Source organism: Physeter macrocephalus, chromosome 13 (assembly GCF_002837175.3).
Source record: "Physeter macrocephalus isolate SW-GA chromosome 13, ASM283717v5, whole genome shotgun sequence".
In the NCBI taxonomy this organism is placed as follows: domain Eukaryota; kingdom Metazoa; phylum Chordata; class Mammalia; order Artiodactyla; family Physeteridae; genus Physeter; species Physeter macrocephalus.
The window spans coordinates 50,649,718-50,671,029 of NC_041226.1; the positions used below are offsets into that span (position 1 = coordinate 50,649,718).

At 37.7% G+C, this 21,312-nt stretch overlaps 1 protein-coding gene across 9 annotated transcripts in view; it reads left to right on the forward strand.

Annotated features, from left to right (window-relative positions):
• Positions 1-21,312, forward strand: part of LMO7 (LIM domain 7) — a 201,322-nt gene that overhangs the window by 61,021 nt on the left and 118,989 nt on the right. For all 9 annotated transcript variants that reach the window (XM_028497824.2, XM_055089677.1, XM_055089681.1 and 6 more), the window contains exons 2-3: positions 2,840-2,910; positions 16,424-16,493. In XM_028497824.2, coding sequence (XP_028353625.1) covers positions 2,840-2,910; positions 16,424-16,493 — 141 coding nt within the window. The remainder of the gene's footprint in view (positions 1-2,839; positions 2,911-16,423; positions 16,494-21,312) is intronic.

Below are 21,312 nucleotides of genomic sequence, written 5' to 3' on the forward strand. Positions count from 1 at the left end.
CTATCATTTAAGAATCTGTTTAGTTTTTACATTCTGTCTTTGTAAATACAGTATAAATGGAGTCTGGTCTTATATCATCATTATTTAGATTTTGATAAGTATATATGTACAAGCGTACATTCATATTTTGCCATATGGAGGGAGGTGGTCTGAAATCTGCTGTATACTATGATTTTGCCTTTCTGTAGTCTTTTTGGAGAAATGAACCATTCTGGATAGTTGGGTTTTCTAAATCTCTCTCTATTCCATTATTTCCACTTTGTTAATATTCTGAATCTAACTCAGCTTTTTTTGTCTGTATGGTGCAGAGGTATTTTTTTTTTTAACTTAAAAAAATTATTTATTTATTTAGTTAGTTAGTTTTGGCTGCGTTGGGTCTTCGTTGCTGCGCGTGGGCTTTCTCTAGTTGCAGCGAGCAGGGGCTACTCTTCGTTGCCGTGGGCGGGCTTCTCATTGCGGTGGCTTCTGCTTGTTGCAGAGCACGGGCTCTAGGCGCACGGGCTTAAGTAGTCGTGGCACACAGGCTCAGTAGTTGTGGCTCATGGGCTCTAGAGCGCAGGCTCAGTAGTTGTGGCGCCTGGGCTTAGTTGCTCCGCGGCATGTGAGGTCTCCCTGGACCAGGGCTCTAACCCATGTCCCCTGCATTGGCAGGTAGATTCTTAACCACTGCACCACCAGGGAAGTCCCCAGAGGTATTCTTTTGAGGGCTAATTATTGTGATGTGTTGTCAGCGTGTTACTGGAAGGTTGATGTGTGTAATGAGGTTAAGCATGTACCTCGGTGAGCTACCCTCAGGTACTTGATTGCACTGCATCTTGGCCATTATAAGCTAATAAGGAGGTGATATTTACCCTGTTTCAGATGAGCGGACTGGGGTTCATGGAAGCTATTCAACTTGCTTAAGGTCACACAGCTACTAGATAATGAACGTGGGATTTGAATATATTTTTGTCTGACTTGCGCCCTTTCTCCTTCCGTTTGGTCACTTGCTACACTGCCTCTCGACTGGCCCATCCAGAGCTGTTGAGTGACACCTTCACTGCTCTCCATGTGTCTGTGGGGCACAACCCTTCTTCCTCCTAACTCACTGCTTCTCATCTACCTTCATTTGGGAACATAATCCCTAGATTGTTTCAGTGGTGGGTAATTGAGTATGGGTGGCTCTGAGTGGCTTTCCTAATGACTAGAGAGAATGGGCTTTGACGTCTGCTTTGGCTGTTCCTGGGACTTTTTCATGCTTTTTAGCTTTGGGTAGGAGTTCCCAGATAAATGAGATGCTACTGTGTTTTCACTAGCTAGGATTAGTGCTCACCTTGAGTTTGTTTTGGGTTTATTTGGGAAAAATTCAAGAGAGTTTGTGCTGCATAGGTTACCTGGGATAATCTATGGGCCACTCAAGATTATCCCTGAAGGAATATACCATGCCATTTGGATATGTTTTACTGAAGTTTTAAACTTTGTGTTTTACTTATGTGGCTGTGAGCTCCTTGCATTTTTTTTTTAGATCTACACCCAGTATCCAAGTAAGTGCACGTAAGGGAGACACTCAGCAAATGTTTAATTCATGCAGCAGTGTAGCCCTTCTGTAGATTAATGACCTTCGTAGGAAAGGATCTGCTACTTCTTCCTGCATTTGAGTGTGTCACCTCCTGGCACAGGTTCCTGTCCCTGTTTATAGAACCAGCTTATGAGAAACTAACTTTAATTCTAGAAATAGCCATTGTTTTGTCAGTTACCCATTATTATGTGTACCTGTGGCACTGTTGGGTGTTGTGGAAAAGATGCAGAAGATATACGGGGACTCTAGGTGGACGGTAAAGGTCGCAGTGGTGAGTAAGGACAGCAGGAGCTTTGTCGCTCACCTAGGGTTTAAGATAAGTGACTTCCCAATCAGGTTTCCGAGATCAGATTTCTCCCTGAAGTGGCAGGTGGGGCAAGGCCTCTGCTTGTGGGTGGTGGGTCCATCTCTAGGGCGGCTGCTGTCCCAGCTGTTGTGGTACACCTGCCCACACCCTTAGCTGGGGGGACTCAGTCCCAGGGTATTCCTGGAGCACCTTTTGCCTACATGGCCTCCATGTTCTCTGCTACTCTTGTCCCTATGGAATCCCCTTTCCTCCCAACCACTCCACCTTCAGAAGACAGAGGAAGACAGACCGGTAGACATTTTTTCAGCAGTTTCACTAAGAACATTGGTGGCGCTAACCCACCAATGGGCTGTTCATATGTAAAAGCCTCAAGTGGGGAATTGTCTGTTTAGAGTATGTACCATCTTCCCTCTCTGTCTTTTGTCTCTCAATGTCAGGATTTAATCTTTTTCTTCCTATTGCAGTAAATAGCTCTTTACACAAATCAGGGCCATTTCATGAATACGTTTAAGGAGAGTCATGCCCTCTGCTGTTTAGCTTTGTAATGAAACTTGAGGAATTTAAGGGTGGAATTGAAATTAATGATGTGGGTATACAGTTGGTATTTCAAGTTTATATCTTAATCTGGTTTTATTTACTCTTAGTAGAGTAGATTGCCCATAGGGCTTCTTTTTTAAATAGAAAATATGCTGGAAATTAAGCTTCTAACTTTTGTTTATCCTCCATAAAATGGTTGCGTCATAGAAAACACTTGTTGTGGTTTCTTCTGTTTGTATTTGTTCATACTAAAATGGTTAACCTTTCTCTTTGTAACATAGAACGGTGCATAGAATTTCCTGTATGGAACAACTTTTGGTGATACATGCACATTCTCCAAGTATGCTATTAGATGCATGTTAATTAATCTGATACTGGATTTGACTTGTGTATAATCCCTGATTTAGAGAAAACTAATACCCAAATATGTCTTTCAGGCAGTGACAGAGAAGAATTTTGAGACAAAGGATTTTCGAGCCTCCCTGGAGAATGGCGTTCTGTTGTGTGAGTAAGTATTTAAAGCATTAAAAAAAATAATTCAAAAGCAAAGGGGCACGTGCGCGTGTGCGTGCGTGTGCGCGCGCGTGCCTGTTATGAGGTGTCTTCATCCCCCCCACCATGGCCACTATAGTCACTGATATGTCTTCTTGGTAACAAGTGAGATTTGATCCCTGCAAATTGACACCCCGACAGTACTAGACAGTAGGAAGGGGTTATCGGTCTCTGTATCTAAAGATAACATTGGTGAAATATATATTATTTTAAATTAGTAAACAAGAAAGATTCTGTTATTGCTTGATGGGCCAGTAGGGGTGGGTGGTTGAGAAGCGAGCCCTATCGCATAGCACCGGCTCTCACTTGCTGTGGATATTCTAATGTATGGAGCTGCCTGGTTTAGAAGTTAATATAAAGCTTGTTTCCTGGGCTTCCCTGGTGGCGCAGTGGTTGAGAATCCGCCTGCTGATGCAAGGGACACGGGTTCGTGCCCCGGTCTGGGAAGATCCCACATGCCGCGGAGCGGCTGGGCCCGTGAGCCATGGCCGCTGAGCCTGCGCGTCCGGAGCCTGTGCTCCGCAAGGGGAGAGGCCACTACAGTGAGAGGCCCGCGTACCCCCAAAAAAAAAAAAAAAAAAAGCTTGTTTCCTTCATCAGTAAACAGTGATGATTGTAGAACAAATTTAGGCTGTAGCAAATATTTCTTTGAACCTTTAAGTGGAGTCATTACATTACCACAATCAATTTGAGTCAGAGGCCAGCCATTCATTCAATTAATATGATATTACTGAGAATCACACCTGAGGCTTTGGTTATCCTAAGTCAAACAGGCTTGTGCCACGATTGATGGTATGGGGCCTACAGTGTATGTTTAGTGTAATGTTTTGTTCCCCACTGGATGCAGAGTACAGTTAGCCGGGTGGTGACCTTTGGGGGTGAGGGGCAGACAGTCTGTGGAATAGAAGAATGCAGTCCTGGGTGAGGGTCCAGGTTGCAGACGTGAGCAAATAAAGTATAAGAATGTACTTGTGTATGTACCCACATTTTTGAAACCACTTAAGTATTCTAATCTAGACACGTATCACATAAGTATTTATGGAATCTGTCCACAAGCAAGCACTGGGAGTGTATGTGCTCATACTTAGATGCTTTTGATTATCCTTTTAAAGGAAGGTTGTTTGCAGCAAAGATCAGGAGTCAGAGGGCCTAGGTTTGATTCCTTGCTTCATACTTTTGGACATTTGAGCAAGTAACTTAACATCTGAGCCTTATTTTCTCATCTGTAAAGTGGAGATCAGGCTATCTGATCTGCCTAATTCACAAAGTTGAAAAGTTCTATAACAAATATATTAAGGTTTCTATAAACTATCAAACTTCTTGTGAATACAAGTTGTTGCTAAGAAGACGGCCATGAAGATAACAGTCTTTATCTCATCAGCTCTGTTGATAGGTGTTCACACTTCTTTGTCTTAGAGCAGTGTTATTCAGTTGAATCATATGAAGTGTTGATATTCAACCACCTGTGACCTACAGAAATGTCAATTTCATGTGATTCTACCTAATATGTAGTAGGACAGACATATGAATAAGGGTCACAAGTAAAGTTTAAGGATTGTGTCTTGTCCTTTTCTGATGCCACATTCAGAGTTGTTGCCAAATAGTGTTTAAACTAATATTAGTAGGTCGCGTGGCTAGCTCAATTGGTCACTGATAGGAAATTATCTTGTTTTGCAAATTATATGTTTTATATATTCTAATGTGTTCAGAAGATGGAGGGAAAAATGGCTGTTAGACACATGTGATCTGAAAAGAACCTTAGCTATGAGTGTAGACTATTTAGAGCTTTGCTGCAAAATAACTTTGATGTCAGTTTTAAGTCCCATAAGTCAGGATAGGAGTTAGGTGGGCTTATGTAGGCAGTGGGCCTGTGGAGCACAGAGTTGTTCTTAGACATATGAAAGCATACAACACAAATAGGTGATCTTTTTAAGAAGTCACTTTGTGGTTATATAGTTCCAGTGATGAACTATTACTCAAAATATTTTTAGGGATCCCTCTTTTGGGGGCATAGCCTCCATAACTAGGTCATTAAACATACTTGAGAGTGACACTTAGTGTTTTATTTAAAATGCAATTTATGCAGCAGCCTAAATTACTTGAGGTGATTTCCAAAAACTATATCCAACCTGAGCATATTGTTACCAGTGAGGATATTCAGAGTTGATAAAAAGCTGTTTTGATCACAGGCAGTACTGTTAGATTAAATATTATAAGTTCTACCTTAATTGTCACAGAAAACATTTAGATGCATGTTTAGAGATGTATTAGTTTTTTTAAAATGTCATTTAAATTCACAACTTCCAGAAGCTCATTCTTAGATTGTTTCCTTATTGAAATAACACCAATTTGGGGTTTTGTGCATTACCAGCTAAGTCTAATCAATCTATTTAGTACCCAGTATTCTTTATTTTTATTTTTAAAATTTATTTATCTTTGGCTGTGTTGGGTCTTTGTTGCTGCGCGCGGGCTTTCTCTAGTTGCGGTGAGCAGGGGCTACTCTTCGTTGTGGTGCGCGGACTTCTCATTGCGATGGCTTGTCGTCGCAGAGCGCAGGCTCTAGGCGCACGGGCTTCAGTAGTTGTGGCATGCAGGCTCAGTAGTTGTGGCACACGGGCTTAGTTGCTTCGCGGCATGTGGGATCTTCCCAGACCAGGGCTTGAACCCGTGTCCTCTGCATTGGCAGGCGAATTCTTAACCACTGCGCCACCAGTGAAGTCCCCCCAATATTCTTTAAATGGATGTTTCCCAAAAGTAGTGTCAGTAAATATTAAGCTGTGGTAGTCAGTAATTTTAGTTTATGATGGGATCCCAAAATACCACATGATCTTTGTATTAAAAAAATCTCTTAATGGTGAATTGCATTATTTTTAGCCACTGGTTAATGAAGGCATTTTAATCTAATAGATGTAGTGTTGGAAAAAAGTCCAGGTAACTATATTCTGTGTAAATTATGTGTGAAGCCTAGCTGGTTGGTCTACAAAATGATTAAGCATCATTGTTTGATCACATATGCCTGAGTAGTTATTATGTCTAAGAGGAAAGCAAAACCTGCTGTTCAGAAGCCTGGTATTGTAAACCCTGACTTTTAAATTAGTGGTAAGTATAGTAAGCTGTCTGTCTTTGAGAATATTTTGCCCATCTGAGATCTCAGGTTTTAGCTGAAATATGACTTAAAAGTAAATTCAGATTTTTAAAATATTCTGTAGGAAAAGGCTGACTTCTCTTTGGTTCACTGCCAGAAAAATTACCAATTCTTGTGAAATATAGGGTCTGCTTATTGCCTTTTAAAAATCTCTAGGCATCCTAGTTCATTATCACCATTAAACAGTTTTCTCAATATTTTATCTAGTAATTTCAGCAGTCTTTTATGCTTTAGTAGGAGTTTATCCTGTTTGAACTGGCATTCTGGAATATCAAAGTCAAGAGTTGGAGGAAATGAGCTCGTTATAGCTTTTTCCCAAGTGGCACTGCACTGACATTTCAGATAGTTTAAATTGGGTATAAACTCTGCACTGAGGTTTCAGACAAGATGCACATCTGAATAATGAGGGTAGTTATGTGCATTTATTGCCTTTTAATCTGAAGTTAGTATCTTCTGTAAATCATTTTAGTATCATTTAGTTTGATGGACTGTGGGATCCAATCAGTTGAGGGCTAAAGAATACTCCCCCAGTTAAAGTCTGTTGTAGTTATTATTTTACTGTATACCTTAGACATGCAGTCTCTCTTGGCTTTATTCAACAGTGAAATGTGAACGAAATCTAATCTGGGTTTTTTTTTCTAATTAGTAAAAGGATTGACAGGGGTCTATAAGGTGATTTCAACTCCTTGTTTTAATTTTCTATGAATTTTATTAATAGTATTCATTCATCTGTCTCCTATCTTCAGTGTTTATTAGGGTTCTTGAAGACTCCCTTACTATATATTTTAAAATATAGGAGATTTGCCGCTACGTAAGTATCTGCAGTCCTCTCTTGCTCCGTGGTTCTGCAGAATTATTTCTCTTTAAATATATTTAGTTGGAGCATATCCAGCTAGTGATTAGTAATTTCATAGTTACTCATCTTATGATAGCAATCTTGGAAATATTTAAATGGAAACATTCTTTATTATCTTTATGAAGTAAGAAGATGTATTTGAAGGTAATCTTATTGGGTGTGTCTCTGGTTAGTCAGTCAGTACTTCCCATCCCTGGAATAATGCCAAGTCTTTGCTCTGTCCCGAGTCAGCCATGCAGACGTTTATGCCTTTTTGAACTCACAGCTCACATTTTTGAGGAAACTCTTCTCACACTGGCACCAGGCCTTCCTTTCCATGGCTTGCAGCTTGGAAAGAGTGGAGCAAATAAACATTCACCGATTGGTTTGAGAAAACCTGTTTCTATTTATATCTGCTATGTGAATACTATACTGTCTTCCTGAAACAACTGTAGTGTTTTGTTAAAGGTGCATTCAAAAAAAGAAAAAAATTATTAAAAAATACTCCTGTTAATTTACTATGGGATACTCGGGTGATTGTTTTAAGACATCAGACAAGATAGAGACCTTGCCACTTCTCATGCGAGAGAGCTCTGTCCTTTGTTAGAGTTGGAGACTTTCACACACTGAGTGACAGCGACATAAGTGGATTCTTCACATGCAGAGCTCCATGTGAAGCTCAGAGGTCCTTCTGTAAGGATGAAGGCTTTTTTCTTAGAGCTCTTACTGGTTTTGAATTTCCTGAGGACAGGTGCGTTCATACAGCTCTCCAGCTCACCAGTGCTATCAATTGACCCTGATCCATATTATAGCCATTTGAAATTTAAGTAATAAGAACTGTTTTTCTTCACTTAAAGTGATACAGACTTTGAAGTTTCTATATTATTTGATAATCCAATAGTATGCAAAGATGCACGTGTTCAAGTTCATAAAGATGATTAAAATTTTTAAAACTGCTTTCTCTTCATGGCAGTGTTTTATGGTTGCCATCTGTATGCTGTCTTTTTAAGCTTCACAGTCAATTTTTTCTGTAATTTTATATCCCCATATAGCAAAACATCATTTTTTTTAAAAGTAGTTTTTCAAGTTGAAGGTCAGCTTGGCAAACATCAATTTAAAAATTCACTTCTGTAATGGTAGTCATGTTATACAGACTCATTGCAAATTTTGCAGAGGTTTTTTTACATTGTGGCCTCAGACTTGAAGGTAGAAAGCTTTGGTCCTGTCTCATGAACTTGCATGTACCATCTACAGGGCTTTCTCACCCTAAATATAAATTACTAAGAGGAGGGCACACAACATTTCAGTGCTAGGGTCGCTGAGGAAAAAAAAAAATGAGAATGGTGTTCTACTAAAAATAAATAGGAGTAATGTATGTGCTAATGTGTGTAATATAAACAATTTATATGAAAGTTGATCAGAAAAAGGTTATTTTTGAAGTAGTTTTTTGATGTCATGAAGGCTCTCAGGTAGGTGATGGAGAACCACGTGTTGGCCAGGAAATGGTGAAAGTATAGGAATTCTAGTCGGTGCAATGAGAAGTATTAAGAAAGGGAAATGACTATTGCAAAAAGGACAAATATATAATGATATCACATCAATTAAAAGTAGAGTAATTGCCTTATATGAGAGACTTAATCTCTAGAATTTTTATATACGAACAATCATCAGTCAGAAAGTCAGATGAGATCTAAGGGTTAAAGGCAATAGTGAAAAAGTTTAGAACACAGTTTACTGTTTACTTTAGAGAAATGTGTGAGACTTTTATTTTGTATGTTGAAATGTAATGGTAAACTGTATGATTTAAGAAATGGAATGAAAAACTGTATTTCCAATAGTTGTCAATTTGTTTATAATTTTAAGCCAATACCCATGTTAAATCTAGTCAGACTTTTCTTAGAATAAATAGGATTTTAACATTCATAGGGAAGAATAAACAGGTGAGAAAAGGAAAAATCCTAAAACTAAAAATTTCTGTGGAATGAGACTGTCTCAATATTAGAACAAATGACAGACTTGAGAAAGCACAGTAATTAAAAAATTATGGATTGCTTTATAAATGTACATATTAATGTAATTGGAAGATCCAAAATACATTCTTATGCATAGGAAGTTGTGATAAAGGACAGACGAGAGAATGGAGAAGAGATGAGTCACTCGATTATTGGTATTGGGGTACATAACTGGCTGAGAATTAATTTACAAACTCAGCATATACCACAACTCAACATCAAAAAAAACAAACAACCCGATAAAAAAATGGACAAAGGACCTGAATAGACATTTTTCCAAAGAAGATACGCAGATGGCCAACAGACACATGCTCAACATCACTAATCATCAACGAAATGCAAATCAAAATCTCAGTGAGATACTATCTCACACCTGTCAGAATGACTATTATCGAAAAGACAACAAATAACAAGCGTTGGTGAGGATGTGGAGAAAAGGGAACCCTCGTGCACTGTTGGTGGGACTGTAGATTGGTGCAGCCACTATGGAGCACAGTATGGAGGGTCCTCAAAAAATTAAGAATAGAATTACCATTTAATCCAGCAATTCCACTTCTGGTTATTTTCCCCAAGAAAACGAAAACACTAATTCAAAAAGATATATGCACCCCTAAGTTCATTGCAGCATTATTTACAGTAGCCAAGATATGGAAGCAACCTAAGCACCCATTAAGAGATGAAGGGGTAAAGAGGAGGTGGTATATATGCGCAGTGGAATATGACTCTGCCATAAAAAGAATGAAATCTTGCCATTTGTGACAACATAGGTGGACTTAGAGGGTATTATGCTAAGTGAAATGTCAGACAGAGAAAGAAAAATACCATGATTCACTTAAGTATGGAATCTAAAAACCAAAACAAGTGAACACATAAAACAGAAACACAGTCATAGAGAACAAATAGGTGGTTGCCAGAGTGGGGGGGGGTGGGGAATAAGTGAAATAGATGAGAGAGATTAAGAGGTACAAACTTCAGTTATAAAATAAATGAATCACGGGAGTATAGTCAATAATATTGTAATATCTTTGTATGGTGACAGATGGTAACTAGATTTATCATGGTGATCATTTTGTAATGTATAGAAATATTGGATCACTGTGTTATGTACCTGGAACTAACATAGTGTTGTAGGTCAATTATACTTCAGTAAAAAAAAAACCCCAAACCCAAACCTTACGTATACCAGAATCTAGCCTGGATTAAAATAATAAAAAACTGAGAAAATAAAATAGAAGAATTAAAAAATTTTTGGAGGCAGATTAAAATTCTAAGCTTTGAAGGAATAGAAAAAAACCAGAAAAAATAGACTTGAAGTTTTATGAAATAGATAACTCTGGCAAATAACATTCTGGGAAAAATATTTTAAGCAGAATTGGCTTAAATATTATCTAGAGTTCAAATAAACTGGTAAGGTACGCATTTGAAAATCTCAATAGACACATGAGCAAAGGATGTGACCAAATACTTCACAAGTGAAGAAATACTGCTGGAAATAAATAGTAAAATCTCTACCTTCAATAGTAAGAAATAATTATTTTAAAATCAGATACGATTTTTAAGTTGAACTAGTAAATAATTTAAAATCTGTTAAAAAAATGATGGCCGTATTATGGCAAAGTAGTCTATGATATTCTCAAAACGACCAGTTGAGTATAAGCTGGTACAGTGCTGAACAGCAATTTGGCAGTATCTATCAAGTAATTATATGCTAGTTTATTTATTAATATAAACATATTTATTTATCATAAAGGTTATAAGACTTTCCCCAATAATTCTTTTGTTTCGGACTCTAAGAAAAGACTACAAAATGGGAAAAAGGTACGCATAAAGCCTCTTCATAGTGGAAAATATTAAAAAGAGCTTAAATATCTAAAATGTGATACATAAAACATTGGTAAAATTTTTTATATCCCTTACAAGCAGTGCTTATAAAGGCTGCAGCACTAGGGAGATCACGCAGTGGAGCTGGCAGGCAGAGGACAGCAGTGTCGCTGATTTATCATACCATGAGGTAGACACAGGAATGCTACCTGCTGATGCAAAAGTAAATTGGTTCATATTGCCAGGTTCCTTTCCAGACAAGTACCAAGAGCTTGACACTGATGATTTTATTTCTAGAAATAGAATATAAGAAATGATAAGGAGCATGGTCAAAGATACACATACAGACATGCATCCAAGCATTTTTACAGTGGCAAAAGTTGGCAAGAACCTAAGTTCGACTGTGAGAATCCTCTGATTTATATGAAGGGATGGAGCAGAGTTTGCGATGTTACTTAATAGTAAAGAGCAGAACCAGGACAGGAAACCAGAGTACCCCTGCTAGACATGTATGGCTATTGATGTTGTATTGGGAAATGTCCCGTTACTCAGCAAGATCCATTAGTGCCATAATTGTTGATGTTGCCTAGAATAAGAGGACTCTGCTGTCAGACCGCTTGAGCTTTGCTAGACTCACCTGAGGATGCTTCAGGCATAATAGTGAAGCTAAAAAGAAAGTCCTATCATCATGAAATGATGATTATCAATGCATTGGTACTGACTTGTTGCCGCTCCACTTACTTTCCCATCTTAGCATGGGCTGTTAACCATTTATTTGTGTTGTATCCTAATTCAGCAGTATTCAAAATTACTGCCACAGGAATTCTAGAAATCAAACTTATATTAATTTTACTACCAGTCTTTAAAAATATCAATACTAAAGTAATCATAAAATTTTGTATTGAATGTTTTTAAACTTTAAAATTTTAAATTACATATGCTTGGGCTTCCCTAGTGGCGCAGTGGTTGGGGGTCTGCCTGCCGATGCAGGGGACACAGGTTCGTGCCCCGGTCCGGGAGGATCCCACATGCCGCGGAGCAGCTGGGCCCGTGAGCCATGGCCGCTGAGCCTGCGTGTACGGAGCCTGTGCTCCGCAACGGGAGAGGCCACAACAGTGAGAGGCCCGCGTACCGGAAAAAAAATAAAAAATAAAATAAAAAAATTACATATGCTGATTACTTTACCCATGGATGTGTGATCACTACTTAAGGTGGTTTTTATTTTTAAAGTATTACAACTTATGAATTTAGCTGTAGATAATTAATTAAAAATCTTAGTAAAATATGTACTTATGATAACTGTTCTAAGTTAATATATCTGATAGAGAGCTTACTCTCTCTTTTTTCAAAAAATATTTATTTACTTATTATTTATTTATTTAGGCTGCGCCGGGTCTTTGTTGTGGCCCTCAGGATCTTTGTTGGGCATGCGGGCTTCTTAGTTGCGGCATGCATGCGGGATCTAGTTCCCCGACCAGGCATTGGACCTGGGCCCCCTGCATTGGAAGCGTGGAGTGTTACCCACTGGACCACCAGGGAAGTCCCTAGAGAGCTTACTCTCTTGATCAGCATTTGACAATCAGGAGAGAGCACTGAAGATTGACTTGTTTGGTAACAGAAAAAATAACAAAGGGGAAAAGCACAAAATCATGTCTAGCATTTGAGTGAAACTAAAGAAGTTCTTCTAAATTTATTTCTACAAAGAAGATAGAGATTTTGAATCATTCACAGAAAACTGTCTGCGTTAGAAGTTAGTTGGTTTATAAAATATTTGATATGCCAGGTCCTTCGATAAGTGCTAGGAGATGTGTTTGGAATGAGAGAACATCCTTGCACTTAGCACCTTCACTGGCTGGTTGCTCTGCGGCTGATCCCAGTGCAGAGCTCTGTCTTTACTTGACATCTGTTTGTTGAGCAGAGTCTGCATTTCGAAGAAACCTAGACAAATGACAGTGTCGAGTAACAGATAAAACAAGGCATCGCTCCTTAATTTGTAAGGAAATGTGTAATATCTGTAGTATATCTTTTAAACAAATATTTAGCTTACTGATAGGAAAAGTTTAACTAATGTGGGGATACATGTTTAGAAAATGCAGCCGACAGAAGGATATTAAAAATATGTATGTGTGAATGACTAACCAAATACTTATAGGTTAAAAAGTTCACTCTCATTGCATTGCTATGCCCTTTGATGTCAGTCTTTCTGGTACATTTGGAAAAAATCTTTGGAAATAGGAAGTCAAAAGATGTCTCTCGGGGCTTCCCTGGTGGCGCAGTGGTTGAGAGTCCGCCTGCCGATGCAGGGGACGCGGGTTCGTGCCCCGGTCCGGGAAGATCCCACATGCCGCGGAGCGGCTGGGCCCGTGAGCCATGGCCGCTGAGCCTGCGCGTCCGGAGCCTGTGCTCCGCAACGGGAGAGGCCGCAACAGTGAGAGGCCCGCGTACCGAAAAAAAAAAAAAAAGGTGTCTCTCAATTTTCTACGTCTGCTGAAGAGCTCTCTGATAAAGGGGAAATGAGATTTGGCATTTGGAACTAGTTCCTGGAGACCAAGAGACAGAGCATCACATTCTAGTTCTCATTAAAGCCTTTTTTATAACTGAGCCAGACGCCATATTGAGCTCTATGTGCAGTTTTCTTGGAGGGTTGCCTCCGACTTATATTTAAAGTCAGGTCACGTTCACTGGTGACGAGATTTCGGAACAGAGGCAACTTCCTAGCATCTGTTATGTAACTCAGCTCCCTTGGAGGGAGAGGACAATACATTTTGGGGAGGAGGAGAAGAGGAAGTAGATAAAACTGGAGGAAAGAGATGAAGGAGAAAGGGTTGTAGTCCTTTTTGCGGGAGTGCTCTACCATGGGAGATAGCAAGTGACTAGGTGTTTCCTGTTCTGGTTTTCATCTTACTAAAAGAGCACACCCCTGGTATGCTAGCAAAGCACATGGCCATGAGGGAAAGCCTGGGGGAGTCGAGGTATGATTCTTCATAGGATTAGAGGGGTGGGACAAAGGGATGCAGGCAGTTGAAGTGGTCCCTTGACTGCCTCTAGTTCCTTGTGTACAGAGGTATCTGGAAAGTTAGCATGTTATATGGTTCTTAAATAGAGCCAGTGACCTGAAGCCAGTGTTGCCTTTAGGAATTCCACATGTGTAATTGAAGCATACTTATTATGAAAAGAAGTTCCATTTGTAAAGAGAGTAGTATCTCTCTTGTGTGGCACTTGTATTTTATTTGACATAAGACTATGCCCTATTCATTTAGGTAGACTTAAATTTCACAGAATTTTAGATTTTATGAAACCTGTTTTTCTCCCCAGAAGAAATATCCTAATCTTTCTTTAATTGTATATGAAAATAATTACTCATGATTCATTATCAGATTGGATGTTCACTGTTTGCCAAAACTGTATGAGCATTTTCTCCGTATTCTAGTGCTTAGAACTGATACCATTTTAACAGTTGACAAAATAAAACAGCATTTTACTCTAGTGACACCACTTTTTTTAGAGGGTAGTTTGCATGTTATCCAGAGTGTTGTTTCTCCTTGTGGTTATTTCCATGTTTGTACACATACGAGGAGGCTCAGGAATGGATGCCAATCCATTGGGTGTATGTTGCTTCTAAGTAATAGCTCTGAAACTTTCTGATGAGGGAGGAGTCCATTAACTCATTATTGGGAGATGTCATTTATCTGTGCTGTTTCCTTTACCTCTATCCCTTGCCTCCTTTGGCTGACTTAATTGAGAGTAGGCTGTGTTATTATCCATTCCAGAAACTGTATTAAAAAAAAATTCTCTCGATATTACTAACGCTGTAATACAAAAATGGTAAGTGAAGTAAACAGGTAAACTGAATGATCTGGCCAAAGTTACCAATGACTCAAGTGGGTGGAGGCGGAATATGACACTGTTCCTTTAATAAGGACAACTGATGTCAGATTTCCCTGACATTTTATAAGGTGCCCCAGCTCATATTGGTGTCTAACTTTTAATATCACAGAAAGATTACATTTTAAGATTCAAGTTCCTATGGGAAAGTCATTGTCAAACTAGTGGTCAACAACTGCTATGAATTTTGACGCTACGTTAGAATTATGTTTCTGTTAAGTAATGTTTCAGTTATTTGTACTACGCGTTGCAAGAAGCCACCAGTAATAGAATTCAAGAAATACTTGCTTAATAGGGAACAACTAGAACAATTAAATTGGAAATGTCATTTCTTATAAACCTGCTCAATTCTTTGCTAGCTCTTCAGCTAGTGATTAAAGAAAAATATTGTGACCATGAGGGAAAAAGCCTTCCTTCCTACATGGTTTTCAGTGCACAAATGAGAAATTAGGAGTCAAAGAGTAACAGTTCTTGGAAATGCTTAAAGTCGAGGTGTGGTTCTGTCATCTATGTTATCTAAAGATCTTTGTGTGAAGAAACTATGAAAACAGAAAAACAGCTTTTGTTCACCAGACTAAATCTTCATAAGCCACTGTTTTGTAATTTTGAATCCTGTTAGCAACATTCTGAAACTTATTAAATTGAGGCTTTTGTCTTCTTTATTTTTAGCACACTCAAGTGTATATATAAATCTCTGGAATGTTGAAGGAGTGACATTCCACAAGTGTCAGATTTTTTTTTTTCTGTTGCCCATTGTGGAGGGGAGACCAGTAGATTAAGAACGTTTGATTCTTTCTCCTATATTTGCTTTCCTTTTGGAACTCTGTTACAGAATAAAGAATTGTTTTTTTGTGGAAGCATTATTGAATAGGAAAATCATTGTTTCAAATTATAGTTTTCTGGCAGTGATTAATGATTAATTAACGAGGCTAGCTTTACTAGAAAAACATTATTATAATATTAAATTTCTACATGGCTTGGCACTGTTATCAGTGCACAGCAGCAAAAATATAGAATTCACAATAATCTAGATTTAGAACCAAAAATTGTACTCTTAAGTTTCAGGTGTCAAAGCTGGGTTCTAAAAGTGTTTTAGAATCTAGAGACTTACAGATATCCTTGCAGATTCTGTAATAACAACATAAACTTTTGTTCAGTGTTAGATTCTGAAGTGACTGTTAGCCTATTTTGGGGAGTTCTAGTGCATTTACATTTTTACGCAGTCATTCCGCAGTGATAACAAAGCAATCATAGACTTGAATGAGTTACCAATGGGAAATATTTGTTATTTGGATGCGTTCCACTGCACCCTTTAAATATGGCAAAAAATATATATATATGGTTTGAATCTACCTTTTTAAAACATGGATCAGTTTGAGAAAAAAAATCAATAAAAATGATTAATAGAAAAAAAGTATTCTTAGGTTGAAGAGAACTATATTATAATGAAAAAGATTCTTAAACTAACTGTTGAAACAGAATCAAATATTACCTTTCTTTAACAAATGTGGAACAATTTTTAAGGACATGTCTTTGAATGTAGAAGTGTGTCTATATGTTCTAAGAGGCCCGTTCACTGTTGTTGGCATTGCTGGTCTCTGTTTCTTGACTTATTTTCTTAGTTGTTTGCTTTCTGTTGGGCTCTTGGACCTGAAGAAAATATTGGGATGGATGAATGACATATGTATGATTTTTGAGGATGTTAAAAAGAACACTAAACTAATATTGGCATTCTTGTAACTGCATACGTTGTTTCTTTATTTACTTTCAGTTTGATTAATAAGCTTAAACCTGGTGTCATTAAGAAGATCAATAGACTGTCCACACCAATAGCAGGTTTGGTAAGTAATAAATTATCTTCAAAATTAGACTTGTTTCTGAAATGTAAAAAGATGGGCATAAGCACGTTCTCTTATCTGGAGTTATCATAGATATTAGGTTTGGGGTCTTTTTTCTCAAGAAAAGTATTTCTAGTGATCTTGTCCTTATATCTTTAGTTCCTCTTTCTGTTTCCATTCTGCCTGGAGGCTTTTATTCTATTTATTTAATTTTTTGTTTGTTTTGCTTTTTGCGCCCTCAGACTGCCTCTATCCCCCTTTTTGGCCCATTTCTTCCACAGATTGCATTTGTTTAGGATCACGGCCTTTCTGAAACTCAGCCCTCCGTATATTGGTTGCTAGTTGACCACAGTTTATGGAAACTGGCCAAAGCTGATGAGTTGTTACATTTCAGGTGCTTCGTGCTGATACATTGCCCTCACTCAGCGTGCAGGTTTTGGAGTGTATTTGCAACATACTTAAGACCTGTCAGCTCTTTTGGTTTCCTACCAATATCCTGTGTGATGTTGGGCAAGTCTCTGTCTTCTACTTTGCCTCAGTAATATTTTCCATAAGGTGACTATGGATGACTCTCTAGATTCATTCTAGCTTTAAATTCGGAGTTTTGTGTGTGAAAAACACCCCATACTATCATTATACAGATTCTCTGCTGTATCAAGACCCTAGAGAGATCAATAATAATGTGGGACCATATCTTTGGAAATAAATAATTTATAATTACAAATGATGGATAATTTTCAAAATGTTAGCAATCCCTAAGAATCAAGGCTGATGATGGAAGTCAGGTAAAAAATTAATTTTACAAAACACTCAAGTTTAAGACAGCTAATAACTGGAATGTAAATAAACTATGTTAATATTTTATCTTTGGAATAGTCAAGCTGCTTATAATACATTCAGGAACCTTCTGTTTGGCCACGCATGTGTTTGCAGATGTGAAAGGCATGACGGATTAAAGGTAGCAGTACTAAAATTTCTGGGTTTGCAGCTGGCATGAAGGTGTCATCAGAATTTTGACAGGAATAAGTTGGTGGCAGAGTGTTTATTATTAGAAAATATTTGTCTAGGAGAGAAGGAAAGAAGAGTTTTTACAGTTTTTTCTTTGAAAGATCAGAAAATTACTATTTTCTTTTGAAATATAGAATGCAGTTGACCCTTGAGCAAAGCGAGAGTTAAGAGCACCAACCTCCTGCGCACTTGAAAATCTGTGTGTAACTTCTGACTCCCCACCAAACTTAGCTGCTAATAGCTTAATATTGACCAGAAGCCTTATTGATAACATAGTCGATTAGCCCATATTTTGTATGTTATATGTATTATCAGTATATACTGTATTGTTACAATAAAGTAAGTTAGAGAAAGGAAAATGTTAAGAAAATCCTAAGGAAGAGAAAATACATTTACAGTACTGTACTGTATTTATTGAAACCATAAGTTTACATTGTCTGTTTACAAGGTGAATCATCTGTCAATACCAACATCAATATTGTCTCATGATACAAAACACTATAGCTGTTATACATAGTACTAACATTAGTCATAAAATTGAAAAGGTAATGTGAAAAAGAAATTCATATTTATTTAAAGGTATAATGATTCACGCAGTGATAACAAAGAAACAGCACTATGATTGCTTCATGGTTGCCAAGCTATACACTAACAAATGAATCATTATATGATTTTTGTGGCGTACAGTATTACAGTCATATTTATAATACAGTATTAGAAACATTGTTACATTGAAAAACCCACTTACCCGTGATGATAGTCTGATATGCAGTTTCTCCAATCATGAGAGAGAGAGAGGCATATTGTACTGTAATGTAATTCCTTGAAAGCAAAGTTATAAAACAGTAAGAAAACTAACAAATAATTTTATATTAAATATCACTCACCTTATGCCTGTGTAAGGATAGTATCTACATATATTTTATGCATTCATGATATATACTAACTTTTTCTTAATTTTTTCGATATTTCTAGGCTACATGGTTCATCTGTGAGTTTTTTCAAATTGTCACAAATCTCCAAAAAATTTTCCAATATATTTCTTGAAAAAATATCTACGCATAAATGGACCTGTGCAGTTCAAACCTTTGTTGTTCAAGGGTCAACTGTCTATATATAAAGTTCCAGAGCAGTTGGGCTCAAATATTAATTCCTTCCTTCTTACCAAGTTACATCTATTCTATTTCTGTTATGACTGAGCAGCTGACATGATATTTTTATTGGTCTCAAACTTGGTTGGGTAAAAATCTTTCATATATATGCATATATTGCAATGTACATATATGTATGAATTACTTCTGGTAATATAGGAGTCAAAGGTGTTATTTAAGGAATAAAGTTAAAGAACTTTTGTTTTTGAAGTCTTCCTAGGAAGAAACATTCAATTTAATAAAATATGTTTTATATGAAAATAACTTTTGAAATAACTTCTGTGAAAAAAGTATGAATTGTATTGAAAGTACTCTGTTTTTTCAGATGACTTGAGTTATTCTCAGTGTTATAGGTTGAATTGTGTCCCGCCCCTCAAAAAAAAGATACAATACAGGCATACCTCAATTTATTGTGCTTCGCTTTAGTGCACTTTGCAGATGTTGCATTTTTTATAAATTGAAGGTTTGTGGCAACCCTGCATCGAACAGGTTTTTTCAGCGCCATTTTTCTAACAGCATTTTTTCACCCCATGTCTCTGGGTCATTTTTGGGTAATTCTTGCAGTATTTCAAACTTTTTCGTTGTTATTATATTTGTTGTGGTGATCCATGACCAGTGTTCTCTGATGTTACTTCTATGACTCTCTGAAGGCTCAGATGATGGTTAGTATGTTGTAGCAATACAGTATCTGTTAATTAAGGTATGTGTGTTGCTTTATTAGACATAATGCTACTGCACACTTGATAGACTACAGTTAGTATAAACATAACTTTTATAGGTACTGGGAGACAAAAAAAAATTCATGTGATTAGCTTTATTGTGGTGGTCTGGAACCCAACCCACAATATCTCTGAGGTATGCCTGTATACTGAAGTCCTAAACCTCAGAATGTGATCTTATTTGGGAATCGGGTTGTCCCATGGAGTATGGGAACAGAGGTCATAATGGAGTAGGGTAGGCACCCTAATCTAATATGTTTGGCATCCTTATAAGAAGATGGCCTTGTGAAGGCAGATACACACAGGAAGAAAGCCATGTGACAACTGAGAATTGGCGTGATGCATCTACAGGCCAAGGAGGAGCAAAGATTGCCAGCAAACCACCAGAAACTGGAAGAGGCAAGGAAGGCTTCTTCTACAGGTTTCATGGGAGCATGGCTTTGTGAATACCTTGATTTTGGACTTCTTGTCTCCAGAACTGTGAGACAGTAAGTCTCTGGCTTTAAGCCACTAGGTTTGTGGTACTTTGTTATGGCAGCCCTCGGAAACTAATAGATAGGTAAATGTTTTAGTTAATACTTGCCTTTTAAAAAACTTTTTATTTTGAAATATAGATTCAGAGGAAGTTGCAAAAAAACAGTACAGGGAGGTCCTCTGTGCCTTTCACCCGGTTTCCCACATTGTAACATCTCGTATAACTCTGGTACAATATTGAAACCAGGAATTCACACTGGAGCATTCAAAGACTTTAATCAGATCCACCAGTTTTACATGTAGTTAATGCTTTTTTGGTAACAAAGAGCAAAGATGCTTTCAAGCTAAGTGAGATGAAGAGTGTTTTATTGTAAGGATTTTCCAGAGGACTCTCATTAATCTAGTGCTCAGGCATAAATGTGGCAGCTGCGTTCAACATGATTACTTTTTTCTGTCCCATTTCTAACAGGAAATGGCATCCCTTAGTTGCGTTTCCCAAGAGAGGAATCTGAATGGATCCGATTACCTTTTCTTTTTTTTTTTTTAAATTGGAGTATAGTTGATTTACAATGTTGTGTAATGTTGTGTTAGTTTCAGCTGTACAGCAAAGTGGATCAGTTATACGTACACATATATCCACTCCTTTTCAGATTCTTTTCCCATATAGGTGGTTACAGAATATTGAGTAGATTTCCCTGTGCTATACAGTAGGTCCTTATTAGTTATCTATTTTATATATAGTAGTGTATATATGATAATCCCAATCTCCTAATTTATCCCTTCCCCCCACGTTTCCCCTTTGCTAACCATAAGTTTGATTTCGAGATCTGTGAGTCTGAGATTACCTTTTTCTTTCCAGGCTACAGATCTCATGGGTCAGTGGCCAGCTAGTAGGTGAGTTCCTTAAGGGAGAGAGTGGTCTTGGCTAACTGGGCTGTGGTCAGGAGTATTCATTTCCTTTAGTTTGTTCAGTTCCGGTGTGTGAGTTGAAGTGGTTTCATGAATGAAGGTTGTGTGGGGTAGATACCAAGTTAGGTCAAGTACAGCAATAATTAACACAATTTCTATGTAAGGGTTTGTTAAGCTTTGTGAGTGTAGTGCTCCAAGCCTCCTCTTCCATTCCTCCCTTTTTTACTCTCTTCTTCAGTTATGACTTTTATCTGTTTCATGTCCACTCCCATGTGTATTTAGCTTTGAAGCCAAGGCTGTGGATTTACCCATGGCAGATGGACCTGTGTGAAACACTTGGACTCTCCCCTGAGCCATGACAACACAGAGGGAGATGTTAAGATGATTCAGAAATATATTGAATGCTTTGCTTAAAACATTCATATGATTATTTTTTTCTTTAGGAAGGCAGTAATCATGTTCTCGTAGGTCTTCTAGAGATACAGCTTTCCTTGCTTGATTGAGTTTTGTAAAGAAATGCATTTTCCCCTATCCTTTAAATTATTTTTGTTCTTTATAAAG